The sequence below is a fragment of the Opisthorchis viverrini genome (assembly GCF_000715545.1).
Source record: "Opisthorchis viverrini unplaced genomic scaffold opera_v5_301, whole genome shotgun sequence".
NCBI lineage: Eukaryota > Metazoa > Platyhelminthes > Trematoda > Opisthorchiida > Opisthorchiidae > Opisthorchis > Opisthorchis viverrini.
Window position 1 is genome coordinate 528334 of NW_008751955.1, and position 12370 is coordinate 540703.

The window sequence follows — 12370 nt, forward strand, 5'->3', positions numbered from 1 at the left end:
ATACCATTACTCGTCATAAGGCTATCCCCGTCCTTGACTAATTATGGGCTTGCTCTTGTATCCCTTGTCATGTCATCAAGTCCTCGATACTCGCGTGCGCAGTGTAAACCAGAGCGAATGAGGCAGTTCTACAAGTTTTGGGCGTTACCACTTCCTCAGATTGCATCGATGCACGACTGCCCTCTCGCGTTTTCCTTGTTGTCACTAATGAACGGATCTGTAAGCTATCCTCGGGACATGGTTTGTGGCATAATAAACCTGGATTACACCGCCAGGTGATCGATCGCGTTGCATACCTGTTAATTGCTATCTCTCTCTCTCTACGGTTAGCCATTCGATCATCTACGAAACTTTACTGGATCCCGATGGACTCAGTACTTCGTTTCCTGACAAACATTCGCTTGTAATACACTCTAACGTCCTTTCGTTTGCCAAAGTACACAAGCTTCACTAAACTGTGGGCCCTGAGTACTGGCCATTTCAAATACCACGATCCAAAGGATGTTTAGCCATACGGAATAGAATTTCTCCTCTACAAATCCCTCGAGTTTTCATCAGCTTCACTTTGTCCCCTTTCGATTCAAAATGTTTGAGGCCTCTCAGGACAAGAAGCGTATTTGTGTTGCCATTTGACCAAGAATATGCGAAAAGGAAACACACGAGATATCCGAAAATTTCAGCTTCAGTGGTGGCCCCTCATGATTATCAAAATGAAACATTGTGTTCCACATAATTACTTTAGACGGACACATGCATACTCGAGAGTCTGAACAGAGAAATGGGGTGTTTCATGACAGAATAATCTTGGATGGTAAAAACCATGGAGATTAAAGTACACCTGCTTAACACCATCATTCCGATGGGTCGAGTACAGAAAACAGTTCGCTAACGAGGCGTTTAGCCAATCACAAGTGAAAAGAAACCCCAGACAAATCAACACTTACCCGAGGTCATATACTCGCTCATATCGAGTTTCATGTCGAAATTTACATTGACCGTATTCTTCGAGTTCCTTCCATCGCAGTGAAAACGAAGGAGGTCTTTCAAGCGAAGTTGAGGAAAAGGCTCGAGGATAGTGAGATATGAGGAAATGCAGAGAAAAGTAGTGTACAACCGTTCTGAAAACAACTACCACTCACTCAAGATGTCAGTTCAGCTTTTGGCCGAAAGAGTACCTAAGGATGCAGGAGTCACTATGGGATCAGTGTAAGCCGGGCGAGAACAGTGAGAATTCTCCTGATCGATTTCGGATCGCAGTGCTCTCCATCTCAGAAACATGGTGTTATACGGAAGCCCACATCAATATCGCTAGAAGTTAGACGCTGCTATCGCCGAGAACTTTATCCCGCACAAGATTGGCCAAGAGTTCGCGCCGCTTGTCGGTCCAGCAGCAACGCGAACTCTGATTCGTCGAATGCCTGGACCCAACAGCCAATCATAACTCAGTACTGGCCGAATGCCACTTGCCCATGGCGCATCCAGAGGGCGCCAGAAATCCCCGAATATTGTCGCGACATACACTTTATATACGACGCGTTGTACAAGTGTTTTTGACCTGCTTTTTGGCGTTAATATGGGTTGTGCACCTTAAGTGGCTGTTTTTGAGGGGAACGCTAGCTTGGGAGGTTCAAACCGGGAACTAAGCTCAGGAGAATATCATAATTACACGTTGAAAGGGAATGTAGATGATGACTTTTTGTGGGAGAGATGATCCATCAGATCCATACCGCTTGCTTTCTGCTACGACACGATGGATACCAGTGAACTAAAAAATATGTAATGTTAGGCTTTCCTCCCTTTAGTTTCTGCGGCCAAATTCTCTCAGTTTTGGCATCCATTTGCCGTTTTAGCAGTCAGACCGTGTTTCACTTTGTCAAACAGATGAGTACGGGTTTCGCATATCAATAGTGTAGGTAAGAAATCCAGGTAGCAAGTATCCTAACTGAAACAAGACGAAACAGCTCAAGTGGTTAGAGCGCGGAAGGTCCGGAAGGTCCGTGGTTCGAGCTCGACCCCGGCCTCTCGACCTTCTCTGTCTAGGATTGGGCAACCTGGCAGTATCCCAGCCCTTGTACTTCTTTCGAGTGGCATTGCAGCTAGGCACCGAAAGGGTGTCACAGCTGAACTTAAGTTGTCCTACCCATTTGGCCGGTGGTCCTTCCCTGGATGAGAGCAGAGGCTGTCCGGCATAAGTCGAGGCAACCTCTCCCTAGCAAACTAGACTAGTGTTGACGCGAGATTCAAATAAGCGTCAGTTACTGTGTTTAACAACCACACAGCGATAAGTGCTCTTCGCGTAACTGAACTCGAAAATGCGGTGTTTTGTAGAGATAACACAAAAACTTAGTTGAAAAAGATCAAGGTAACGACCAAAAGGATACGAATTACGAGTACATCTGGAAGTCGAGAAAGAGAGCTTTGAATAAGACATGGAGTCTTTTCCTGGCACTTTTCACACCACTGAAACGGAAGTGGAAACAAGGGAGACCACTAGTACAGTAAGGTTATCATGACGAAATCCAAGTATGTTCAATAATTTAAAAATCTTCACCATGTGTTCGAGAACGACAAGTTCGATTCTTTTCAGATCAAGATGCCTAAGCATTTATCCTGAAATATCTGTGAATGGACAAACGAAGCTGGAGTTTAGCGCCACTCAAACGGTAGGCTCAGAAACGCCGAGCTCACAGAGCACACCGGGGACGGGCGCTGCGACCAGCTCCGGGAATTCCATCGAGCGCTTCCAACACACGTTCCAAAATGAACAGACGACCAATGGAAAAATTGTGAATGAAACACTAACACATAAAGACGTACCAAATTAACTAAACTAACCACCTGTATTGATACCAACACAACCCGACAAATAATTGGCCAAGAGCAGTAGACACAGACCCTCCTCTACAACCGAGGTCTTCAAGGGGGTTCATTAAAACTAAAACGGGTTTTCATACCCAGGCGAACTCTCCCCTGCCGAGTTTAAAGCTGAGGCACACGAACTACTGCACGCGATGAGGCTAAGGCTGAGGAAACTCTCGGGGGGAATTCTACGCGATTGGAAATCTTTGTCGTATTCCCCATTTACGAGGGATGCTGCAGGGGACAAATTTAGTCAGGGGTTGTCTCAAAGGTCACCACTACAGTCATTCTTCAAAAAACGACCTTGAATGGCGAACAACACACCCAAGAAAAATAGGTCGGACTCTGTTGAGGTCGTAGCTGGAAAGACTATATGATAACATTTGGAGCTGCACCAAGAATACCGCGGATATATCATCACGTTCCTGTATAACAAGGGCGCCCTCAGCCTGCCGAGTGAGAGTCCCCAATGAAGAATAGGGTGTCGGAAAAGTTCGTCCGTATATTGAGGGCAATTCACAATCACAACTGTATAAACACAGCACTGCAGCGATCTGCCCTCATACTTCGAAATCTCAAGCGAATTTTGACAGACGTTTTCATAAACCTCGTGCTTATTCAATTTTTCCAAGGACGATATTCTACGGAACTTAGGGAACACTAAAGCAACGGACTGTGCGGAATAGCTCCCAGGTAAACCACTCAGATACTTGAAATATGCGGAAGAAAACGTAGTCATTGCCTGTGGCTGCCAAGTGTCACAAGGATACACGCCGGTGGCATCTGATTGATCCTATTCTTCGTATCAATGACGAAGTTCTCGAATTCGCGGATAAATTTGTTTGGCCGAGAAGTTGTTTCAGAAAAGGTGATATTGAGGATGAATCATGGCACAGCAAGACGGCAGTGATCATCAGATACAACTCATCTGATGAAAAAAACATCACCTCCGTAAGCACCGGGCTACTACAAGGATGTCGAACTGGGGGTGTCCGTTTGCAGTATAGCCGGAGGGCAACATGCCCAATTACTGGTGCCTACGAAGCATTGCTTGCATTTGGAGGAAGGAGCGCACCAGTGATAACAAGGTTCGTTGTCGTCTGTATGACGGCTACCAGTGGATACTACTGATGAGGCAAGCGAGCAGTATGTTTCCTCGTGAATCCGATTCGCGTCTATTACGGAATTTGTGGAGTTGCTTTGTGGCATTCGTTTACATTTGAGTGATAGTCAATGAATATCCAGAAAAGTTCAGGAAGACGCGTTCAAGAAGAAGACGGATATTCAGTTTTTATAAACAAGATGCATTTGAGAGTGTTGTTTCCCTGTCCATAGTCTGTAACGGTTCAGTTAGTGTTTTGTGATAAACAACCCCGCAGCGAAGGCCTTCTTCCTTTCACCAGTACTACTGTACACGATGTATCACATCAGTTTGGCGGTGCCCTCAACGTGTCTCAGAATCAAGGCCCTCTCTTTCCGCACACTGGTTCTAAGCGGTAACGAAGTGGCCGGACACTGAAAAAACTGGCGAAAAAAGACTCATTCTGTTCGAACGGTTGGCTGAAGACCAAAGGGCTCAACGTCCCTCAAGATACCTTAGCTCTCTATAGAGTCTGTCGGAACTTCCTACATTTTACGAGAAGTATTAACGCAAACAGTGTATAGGGGCACCTTTAAAAAACCGAAGAGTTTGGAAGTAGATAACTTATTTTAGTCGGGAGGGATATCCAGGCCGGATTGGGATCAATGTGTGATAAACACTACCTCCAAATACGATTTCGTTATATACTTCTGGCCATTGGTCTTACATATCTACTGATTCAGTGGCATATGGAATATCTGATGTTTTCCACTGTCTCAATATAAGGGTGACTCAAAACGTGGGGAACGGATAGTGACGTCCGGAGTTGAAAATATTGGTCCACCTACTACTCGGTGCCTTAGATATTAAGAATGTTCGGTATCTTCACGTAGTAGGACTCACATTGATGATCCACCTCCTAAATGAGAATGGTTCAATGGGCGCAGTAGGTCACTGGGCCACCGCACGACTAGGCAACTCAGCCAAAGAATGAAGGAACACAATCCACCCAAGAAGCATCAGATTTCTGACAGCATTGTTACAGATTAGCATATGCGAGGCCACATCATCTACGCTATGGAGAAACCTTTCTGTGAAGACTCAAACCGATGCTCTGCTGAAGCACGTCACTTGGCACAATCACACAAACAGCTTACGTAGTCCACTAGTGGTATGCACTGTCGAGTCCGCAAGTGGACCGAATGCGAACTGGGGAATCGTTTGCTGATTGCTTCAGACAATCGATACAACTTCTGACGTAACAACTTAAACATACAGGCTTCAATCACAAGATGTTTGCTGAGGTACAGATAGAAAAAACCTGGAAGAATCTCACTTGCCTCTAAACAACCTGAGTCTTCTTCGTAAGCCTTCTCGTGATTACAGTGACCATGGTAAACACACATTGTTTGCAGTATGACCCTGCAGGTGTGAAGCGCGTAGCAAAAGAGGAAAGAATTTTGATCAGACTGTGGGTGTGTATGTTGATAGCACCCTCGAAGAACCAGTGTTAGGCGGAATTCCACACGGATCCCGCTTTACCGCTCGCACTCAGGTGCTGCTACGGCCGAGAAGTCCATCCCACGCAAGATTGGCCAAGAATTCGGGACGCTTGCCGGTCCGGCATCAAGACGAGATCCGATTGGTCAAAAGTCTGGACCCAACAGCCAATCATGACCCAGTAATGGCCAAATGCCGGTCGCCAATGGCGCATCCAGAACGCGTCAGAAATTCCAGAAAATTAGAACCGCCCACATTATATATACGGAGAGCTGTACAGCGGTTCCTGACTTCGTTTGGGGCAATAATATACCTTGTGTACCTTCGGTGGTTGTTTGTGATGTGAACGCTAGCTTGGGAGAGGAATACCGTTACTACAAATAGATGGGAGCAACATTCATCTAGCAAGTTTGTCCAACCGCGAAAAACACAATGCACAGAGCGAAAAACGCAAACACTCCGGCTGCAAAAGAGGAAAATTAAGGTTGCTTACCGGTCGGTCCGACCCGTCGAGGGTTTCCATGAGTGTGTGTGCCTTCAAACACTGAGAAAGAGAGACTTGTCTCGGTGGAATAGCTTCAGTGACAGGAGCCGGAACGCAAGGAACCGAAGGCGTGTAAAAGTTGCTATGATAGCGGGCTTTGCTATCCCCAACTGGGGAACGATAACCAAGGACGGACGGGATATGGGGATCGCCCAGAATATTGGCATTGATATTTCGTGAAGGCCAGGTGTTTCCTCCCTAAGTAAGGTAGAAATGGGTCACAACTAGTAAACATCATCATCATCATCAAAGACAGCAACATCAGTGTTGTCACTAATGCTTCACTGCCGTACAACCATAAAGTCCGTTTAGTTATATATATATATATATATAATTGTATTAAAGGCCCTACAGAGAAGAGAAGAGAAAAAGAGTGGGTGAGGGAGGGGACCTAATGCTGGACTATGTCAAGCATACTGAGGTGCCCACACCTCCAACCGCTCAATCAGACAATCTGGAAAGAAACTGACAGCACGAACGCCACTGACATTGATTAGCCGCCATTTCTTGCAACGTCTCCAGCCAAGCACAGATGGGGTCACGGGGACCCCATCCTGGAAGTCGCACAACACCAACAACACCCAAACTCCTCGTGATCTCTTTCACTAGTAAACAGCGTACACACTGTTCGTTACAAAAACGTACACACGCGCCGTGAGCCACCAGTATGCGCATGGAGGTTGTTGACTAATTTTGCAGTGACTTTAGCAAATCTCAAGCAACAAAAGGCAACCTCTTGGCAAAGCAGTCCGACTGTTGTAAACAGGATATTTATGCGACAGGTGGAAAAGTTTTCTACGTTCTTTGTAATGCACTACTCATGAAGTCGCTGAAAACTCCTCGATCTCAGCAACCTTATGAGTAGTGCGTTACGAAATATGTATGTATCGCGATATCTCGAATATCGTAGCGACTGAAACATGAGGCGGTCTGGTGCAGCACATTCAGTTGCCTGGAAACATCAAAACCGAGAGATTCAGCTGGGTTCCAAGTGAGTCTCTCGAAAAAACAAATTAGTTTGCAAATGAGTGTATGTTCACTAATTTTCCACGTTCTAAACAGCCGGAATCATTCATTCCGTCGAACTTGTCATAAACCAGCTGAAAACGCTCTGCGCGAGGATTAGGATTCACGATTCATGCACATACGGTGGACACACTTGCACAGCGCAGCTGGTTTCAAAAATGTTTTCGAGCCCCCCCTCAGAAAGCTGGTTCAAAGCCAGAGCGAGTAGAACGTAGCTACCGGTTGGTCGCGTCATCGGTGCATCAAACAAGCGCTGTTACAAGAGCTCACACAAAGACGCTTTGCGAGAATTAGAGCACAGTTCTGATATTACTGTTCTGAAACCCAACATAGGCTTTGGTGTTGCGATTGTGAACGAGACAAATCGTATTACTCAAATGGAGGATATTCAGTCGGACATTTTCAGGGAGATAAAAAAAAACTCGGTAATGTGGTATTGGGAAACAGATAGGAAGTGAGCTGGAGTATGGGAAATTGCGTTGTTTTATTTCAAACTAACTATACTAAACAACCACAAGCTTGAAAGTGTCTCCGTTCACCCCAACAAAACAACGATCGTTTAGCCGTAACACCCTTTCGGCGCCTAGCTGTCATGCCACGCGAGGGAAGCACGAGGGGTGAGATACCGCCAGGATGTCAAGCCTAGACCAGAGCAGTCAAGATACTGTAGGCTGAGTTCGCTTATTTCTCTCCAACTAAGCCAGGATAAAGTAAATCAGTGACCCCGAAACAGATTGGACTTGGTTAGTTGATCGCAGCCTCAAAGACAAACTTAGGTAATTTGATAGTCTGAATGCTTCGTTCTTTTGATGATCACCCGCTATTCACTAATATTCCGATTCACCCGGAGGAGGTACGAGGGCTGGGATACTGCCAGGTCGCCCAGGCCTAGACAGGGGAAGTCGAGTGGCAGAGGTGGATTTCGAACCACGGACCGTCTGGTCAGTAAATTCGCGCTCTAACCACTTGGGCCATCTCGCCCCCCACTTAGGTATGGTGTATCAGCAAACTGGAACAAGGACCTAATCGCAATCCACTTTCGGTGATCATCAAACGTCTAAAATCCACTGTAGTCACGTGAATGATAACTAGTTCTAAGCGAAATGCGCTCATTTACATATTAATTTAGGCTTGACGGGACACTCACCTGGAACGTTTACGATGTTCTTAGGCAACCGAAGGTGCTGAATAAGGCCGCCTCATGTTACAGCTGGAATAATATTCGAGATATCGCGATACATTGTATGAACGTAATGCATAAATCATGAACTGTCGGAAAGTTTCCAGCAAACTTATGAGTAGTGTATTTCTTCTATCATGTTATGTGCTCACGTGTGCTATTCGAGAAGAAGGATCACGGGACGACAGAGTGATTGGTCATTCAGCCTCCAGTAAGTGGAGGAGCTCCACTCAAGAACCGTGGAAGCATGAGACTGCTACGATAGAAGTCTCGCCTACTGGTTCGTTTGTTTTGTCATGCGGGGCTCCGACGTTACAGGAAACCGGTCTCCTATTGCTGTGCACGAGATGCTTTCGTCTCTGCTGTTCAACAACGGCCGATGCGATATTCACTCGGCGTAACCGCCTGTCTATCGTTTGAGACGGGACGAATCTCCCGGTGACCATCGGTTATTACCGTAGTTAAGGGAGAACATAAAGGGGTTGTCCCATGATTTTGTCTAAGATGTATGTGCCAAGCCGTAAAGCACAACCGAAGACGAAGGGGAGCTTTGTTGGGGATATATTTTCGTAGTCAACACACGGGCCATCATATCATATGTGGAACCCAGGCTTTCTGTGCGAAATTTCATGCCGAAGGCAACTCACAAAGTGTAGTGCTGACCATCCACTCAGCAAAAACCGTTTGTTGCACATGAACCAATTTGACGACCACTCATTCAACGGTATTCGAGCCCCTCCTCCATTGGGGGTTCGAAGAGGTAATCTACATATTGACGTTTGTATGGGCCGAACTCATATTAGCCCTTGTTTGATCAGTGTTATACACAACGAAGGAAACCACCTAACCGCAGATAACTCTGCGAAACATACACACACGAGCTGTCAGGGCGCACCCAGACAGAAGAAAAAGTACATTTGCAGAGAGTGACGCATCCCCAAGGTCACCATCGGTACGACACGTCCGGAAAGTAGGTGAGTTGGCGGCTCTCACCAAACACGGCTTAGCAACACACGACCAGCGTAGTGGGCCTGAGAATGTTCACGACCGGAACACCACCATTGGCTGTACGAAGCGAACAAGTGAACGACCATAGTTGGCCAATTAGTCACCCTATATATATTTATGTAGACGCTCTGTATGTTTTGTCCTGGCAATACAGCCGTGTCACCAGTTCTCTGTCTTCTCCCTATCGCGTAGTCTGGCAGGCTCAGTGAGGGCGTAACCCAATAGCTCGGCCACCACACAATACAAAACGAGCTTTATACGATGCGAGTTTAAATAGATGAAACATGTCACAGCTTAGACAACGGACTGACTATTTCCTTCAAACCCACTGCAATATACTGGCAGAATTGACGTCCTGTGTTATTAGTAACCATTGAAACAATAGATGTTGGGCTTATGTTGATTTATCGAGAACTTCTTTTAATCGTTCAGCTGTAACAGCCCTTCGGTGCCTAGCTGCTATGTAAAAAGAAGGAATCACGAGGTTGCCCAAGCCTAGACAGAGGAAGTCGAGAGACACAGGTCGGGTTCGAATCACGGACCTTCCGGTCCATAAGCTGACGCCTTAACCACTGACCTATGTCAAATTGTGTGCTAAGACGCACTGGGTCGAGATGGACCAGGTGGTTAGAGAGCGAATTTACTGACCAGAAGTTCTGCAATTCGAATCCGGCCTCTGCCTCTCGACTTCCTTCCTCTAGGCTTGGGCAACCCGGCAGTATCCCAACCCTCGTGCTTTCTTCCGGTGGCGAGGCAGTTAGGCACCGAAAGGGTGCTACAGCTAAACGACTCAACTTAGATTTTTACCAAGAAAGCTGATGCCTAAACCATGTAGAACGATAAGATAGCTAGTTCACTTCTTTCCTAATTTCCAATATGTGGGCTCAATGGAGGAACAAGAGACATCTTGGAAGCGGCAGTAAAATCCTACCTGTCTGGAAGAACCATCAAACAACGGATTACTGATTTCAGGGTTTGACCGTGGTGGAAGCCGTTTAGAAACACCGGGACTTGAGTTTGTATGGTACTTTGTATTCACGGTATTGTGAAGCGATCCACCGTATCGACGGCCGGAATCCCCGTCAAGAATGGGACTTGGTGACGTGCCATTGACCAACGTATCCGTCTGGTGAAAAAAAAACAGAGAAATGAGATACTCGTAAGCGTGTGAAAAGAGAGAAAATGCAGAAGTCAGAAGGCATTTTTGACGTTTAAAAATGAACAGGTGTTGGGAAAATAACTAATCAGAAACATGCGGTGAAGTCAATCCGTCCAACTTAACAACCTTTTGGGAGAATGTAGCAACAGACATACAGCCAAGCTGACAAACTTGGGTAGGTGCCATCTAAACGCCAACGCTAGAGTTTAACGAAGGAGCTCTCATCAAGTAGCTATCTCGATCTTCCGGTCCTGTGGACTACGGAGAACATAATTGGATAGACATGTGATCGAATCAGGTTTGAAAGCGAACAAGGTAGTAATCTAGTTACAGCCGAATCAAACTAAATAAATCGATCGGAGTGGTAAAGTTGGAAGAATGGGGGGTTACAAAGAGTAGGAAGCTTGGAGATGAGGTAGGCAAAAGCAGGTTTCAACGCATCCGGTTGCCCAATCATAAACAAAAGCGGTCGGAAAGTCAGGGAAGAGTTTGAATCGCGGACCTCATGAGTCGCTAACACTGAGATACTTAAGAAACAGTCCCACGGAGCTGAAAACCTTGAAGTGCTGGTCACCAAGTCGGCTCCAGGTCAGCGTGCCCAACTTGCTGAGTAACAAAGTTGAACACGTCGTAAGCCTACGTTCAGCGGGTGTTGATGCAATAAAACTTGTTCCACAGTGAACCAATGATGCATGAAAGTAGTACAAACAAGATGATAATATGGACATCCAATCTCATCAACCTACGGGAATCGGCACGCTCAGGTTCCACACGACTTCGTAGGACACAGTTTCACAACCGCAGGCCTGACATTCACGGTAGGTTTGTAGTTGACCCATGAAGATGTCTGTGGAGAGCAGTACAGGAAGAGAAAGAAGCATTTAGGGCAAACCCGTGAGTGGTAAACGCCTCGACAGAAATCGACACAAAACAAGACTACTTCACACCAACGCCTCGGTCACGTCCGTACCAGGGATCGATTTACTGACGAAAGACCCCGCGAGGCACCGTCGGTCAACAAGTGCTGCAGTGCCAATGAATATGAGGACGTTGGCGATCATATATCCTACAATGGTGTGGTAGGAGTCAACAAAATCAAATGGCGAAAAGGAAGACAGGGGTAACGCTTACCCTTGATTGGACTAGATTCTCTCATGTTTTCTTGATCCCAAGCACTACAAGGGGTAGAGAAAAGACATGACTAATTTGGTGAATATGTGTTCTGAAGGATGAAATCAGGATAGTGGATGGACTTGACGACACATGCTTTGAAATTGCCGGGGGAAAGTATCCAACTGTGGTGGTTCGCGGGTTGGTCACTATACTTACAGGTTCAGGTTATCCAAAAACACAGGGCTGACCGTAAAGCTATCACTGGAAAACCATACCAAGCAACTCCAACTGAGCGGTACTCAACAACCTGGTCACGCTGTTGGTCGTGGGCACTTCCTTGATGCCAAATTAGAGCAGAAGAAACCTTCTCGGCAGGAACAATGTTTGCTCATAAAACCACGTACTCCCCACGGATAAAACGTACACATACGCGTATCAAATGACTGAATCAATCGCACATCAGACGACAAGCAATAGTGACGCCATGTTCGCACAAGATGAGAGAACGGATCACATGATCTGACCCACCCAAGCACATGTCGTGAGCGAACATCGGCAAATGAGGTGACAAAACAAGCCACCAGGAAGAAAGAAATCCGTTTCTAAGCGACCGTGCGTTTCCTTTCTAGTCTTCGAATAAAGTCACCTAAAAACCATGGGATACGTCTCATCAAAGATGTGTCCACAAGACGGTCTAGAAGAAATCCAAAATCAAGTGGTGACTTCAACGTCCTAACAATTCTTTGTAATGTACTACTCATAAGGTTACTGAAAATCCCTCGACAGCCCACGACCGGTTTCGCCTTTCTCGGGGCTCATCAGGTAGGCGAAGTCCCCGGGTTTCCGTCAACCTCATGTTCTACTTCAAACCAAATTGCACCAAATTAGCGAATATACACT

At 46.2% G+C, this 12370-nt stretch overlaps 1 protein-coding gene across 1 annotated transcript in view; it reads right to left on the bottom strand.

Annotated features, from left to right (window-relative positions):
- Positions 1-7837: 7837 nt before the first annotated feature.
- T265_09705 (hypothetical protein) overlaps positions 7838-12370 on the bottom strand; it is a gene marked incomplete at both ends in the record, with an annotated part of 6389 nt that continues 1856 nt past the window's right edge. Inside the window, 4 exons of the mRNA XM_009175861.1 lie at positions 7838-7996; positions 10130-10324; positions 11104-11204; positions 11489-11532. Of these exons, the coding sequence (XP_009174125.1) occupies positions 7838-7996; positions 10130-10324; positions 11104-11204; positions 11489-11532 (499 nt within the window). The remainder of the gene's footprint in view (positions 7997-10129; positions 10325-11103; positions 11205-11488; positions 11533-12370) is intronic.